Source organism: Galeopterus variegatus, unplaced genomic scaffold (assembly GCF_000696425.1).
Source record: "Galeopterus variegatus unplaced genomic scaffold, G_variegatus-3.0.2 Scaffold6481, whole genome shotgun sequence".
Classification (NCBI taxonomy): domain Eukaryota; kingdom Metazoa; phylum Chordata; class Mammalia; order Dermoptera; family Cynocephalidae; genus Galeopterus; species Galeopterus variegatus.
Genome location: NW_007732592.1, coordinates 18726 through 22278, shown reverse-complemented (window position 1 = coordinate 22278; position 3553 = coordinate 18726). Strand labels below are relative to the sequence as shown.

General features: G+C 42.2%; 1 protein-coding gene across 1 annotated transcript; it reads left to right on the top strand.

Moving 5' to 3' along the window:
* Positions 1-2861: 2861 nt before the first annotated feature.
* Positions 2862-3551, top strand: LOC103606328 (olfactory receptor 2H1; the record flags this gene model as incomplete). The annotated part of the gene is made up of 1 exon (XM_008590946.1): positions 2862-3551. A coding segment is annotated over exon 1 (690 nt), but the record flags the coding sequence as incomplete, so codon positions are not given.
* Positions 3552-3553: the final 2 nt, after the last annotated feature.

The window sequence follows — 3553 nt, the reverse complement described above, 5'->3', positions numbered from 1 at the left end:
ACGGAAAACATAAACTGGAGAGATTCAGAAAAAAACATACAGTGGGAAAAGCTGCCCAGAGAGTCAAAATATGACAAACACTACAGTTTACAGATAAACAAAACAAGGTGTGCAATTGCCGAGATACAGAAGATATGATACTGTAAAGTTTACAAAGGAATGATAAATTAAAAATAACCAGAATAGCGTTTTCTTCTTCCACAGGAAAGAAGATGTTACCAGAAGGCTTCTAAGATACCGGTAACATTTGCCCTGTTCTTAAATTAGGGAGGGGGACAGGTACACCCTGTGTTTATTTTATTACTCTGTAAAATTCATAAATATGTTTTATACCCTCTTTTGTTTGGAAAATTAATTTTGGAAAAGGGGACGAATCTTATCTTCAAAGAGAAAAGTAATGATGGAGGAAGAAATATAGAAAAAGACAAAAAAGACAGAGTCGTGAAGAAAAAAAGAGAGATGACAGGTAGCTTTCAACACAAGATGGAGACTGATGGGGAGATGACTGTGCCATCCCGTAAGTCACAGGGCACTTTTTGACAATGAGACCACCAATTTGCTTGCCATCTCATTCCCTAAATGGCCTTCTTAAGATTGTCTGTGCTCAGAGGACCCTCAGTTCCTGCCTCTTATCTGCCAGGGTGTCTGCAGCAACCCATGCCTGTCACTGAGCTCACCTTCAACACAGTCTCTCACAGCAAAAACCCATGTCGCCTCCTTCAGAGGCTTTCCTTGACTCACCACCCGGATTTCTCCTTTACTGCACAGACTTCCTTTTCTCACCCACACATTATCTTTAATTTATTTGCCTTCAAGTCTGGCGGCCTTGATAATTTTCTGTGTATTCCCCAGTGTTTCTTACGTGCATGAAGCCACACTCCTCTACCCTCTCTGCTTCTTGTGGTGGGTTTATTTGCCTTCAAGTCTGGCGGCCTTGATAATTTTCTGTGTATTCCCCAGTGTTTCTTACATGCATGAAGCCACACTCCTCTACCCTCTCTGCTTCTTGTGGTGGTGCCTGAACACATCAGCCTATACTTTAAAACTGGTTGTTTTGAGGCAGGACAGAACACTGACTTGCCCTAGGGAGGCTGCATATGGATATTCAGGCTGCTCAAGCTGACACCAGCTAACAACACCTTAACCATCCCAACAGTCAGCTCACCCTTCTTCAGAGCCTTGTGATTTTCTGAGCAGGAAACAAACCCACAAAGTACAAAAAAACCCTTTTCTCTTTTATTCTCAGAAAAGAGCTCGTTCAAGCAAAAAGGCACCCAAACCCCTTTTTCTCCCCCCTCCTTTTTAAATATTCCCCCCCTTAGTTAAGATGGAGATACACCCCTATCCCAGAACAACATATAAATCTTTCCCTAAGAAGTCACGGGGTGGTCCTCATTTGCAAGGTTGCCTGTGCACCTCCTACGTGTACTTTCACTTTGCAATAAACTTTGAGTGTAAGTGTGACCCTGCCATGTGAGCTTGAAGTTATTGTGGGTTCCTGATGGGATTCTTCACTCGGGAAATCCAAGGACCTACATTTGCCACATCACTTTCAGTGTCTAAGGAAAGGCTATTAATGAGGCCAAGGTCAGATATATGTGATCTGGACTGGATCGCCTATGGAATTTCTATAAAGAACATTATTGACAAAATTATGAGTATAGTCTACAGAGGAAATGACAATATTTTGTCAATGTTGGATTTCCTATATTTAGTAATTTTGCTCTTTTTCCAGAATAAAAGAATTTCCTTCTTAGAAACATGAAGGAACGAAGAGACATTATATATGCAACCTACTCTCTAATGTTTCAGAATAAATTTAATTGTATATATAAAGAGGATGAGAAAATAATAAAAAGGGGCAAATATTAACAATTTATGAATATAGATAAAAGAAATATAGGAGTTCTTTAGACCCCTCTTGGAAATTTAGGTTTGAATTTTTATATATAAATGATTTAAATCTTATTTAGTGAATAAAATTCAGAAAGTATTAAATTCTAATTTCTACTTAAATGTCTCAATCTCAACTCCGTGTATTTTCCTATTGATGTAATCTTATCTGAAAGAGAAGATTTTTAAAAAATTATGTCATCCTTTTTATTTCTAAGCCCCAGAACAAGACAACTGGTAGCATTTTTTCATTTTATTTTGCCACATTGCACATAATGTTAAGTTGATAAAGGTCTTGTACTGAGTTTAATAAATCATAATTACATGTTAAAACTGGGGACAGGACAAAATCACTTAATTGCTGTCACTGTGGGTGGGGTCACTTCCCACAGAGTAGAAATCTCTTCCTTAATTCACATGCTCTGCTTCTGTTTCTAATTGGCTCCCCTAAAAACATAGGCAAAGTAGATAAAGCATGAATGATTCTAGGGAATTTATGCCCCAGAATAGAAAATAACCCTGCATACATGTGTGTAATAGTAAAATTCTATCAAAAGGATGTCTTCATTAATTCTTCGTAGATGGACATAATGGAATATTCAGAACTACCACAGTTTTCAGAGCAAAATAGATGCTCGATAATTCATTGTTTTAAAAAATGAAGAGTTATTAATTAATTCATATTTTTCATCAGCTTTCTTTGCCCTCAACCAGTAAGTCAGAGGAACCGGCATGAGGCTCCCTTCGTTCCTCAATCCCACTAGACAACCTTTGACCAGAAGCAGCAGAGGAAGAGAAGGAGCTGCTGGATGGTGATGCGCCTGGGGAGGGGAGGCTGGGGGAGCAGAGGCAGAAGAGAAACGTCCACCTGGTGTGACCTCGCAAGCTTCCAGGGTGACTTTTATAAGACACGGTGAATCACGCTAGTCTCACAGCCTCATCCCTCCAGGTTTGGACGGAAACCGACCATGGTCAACCAAAGCTCTCCAGCGGGCTTCCTCCTTCTGGGCTTCTCTGAACATCCAGGGCTGGAAAAAATTCTCTTCGTGGTTGTCTTAACATCCTACCTCCTGACCCTGGCCGGCAACACCCTCATCATCCTGCTCTCTGTGCTGGACCCCGGGCTCCACTCTCCAATGTACTTTTTCCTCTCCAACCTCTCCTTCTTGGACCTCTGCTTTACCACAAGTTGTGTCCCCCAGATGCTGGTCAATCTCTGGGGCCCAAAGAAGACCATCAGCTTCCTGGGCTGCTCTGTCCAGCTCTTCATCTTCCTGTCCCTGGGGACCACTGAGTGCATCCTCCTGACAGTGATGGCCTTTGACCGCTATGTAGCTGTCTGCCAGCCCCTCCACTATGTCACCATCATGCACCCCCGCCTGTGCTGGCAACTGGCATCTGTGGCCTGGGTCATTGGACTGGTCCAATCAATAGTCCAGACACCACCGACCCTCCACCTGCCCTTCTGTCCCCACCAGCAGATTGATGACTTTTTATGTGAAGTCCCTTCTCTAATTCGACTCTCCTGTGGAGACACCACCTTTAATGAGATCCAGTTGGCTGTATCCAGTGTCATCCTCGTGGTTGCACCACTCACCATCATCCTTGTCTCTTATGGTGCCATTGCCAGGGCAGTGCTGAGGATTAATTCTGCCATAGC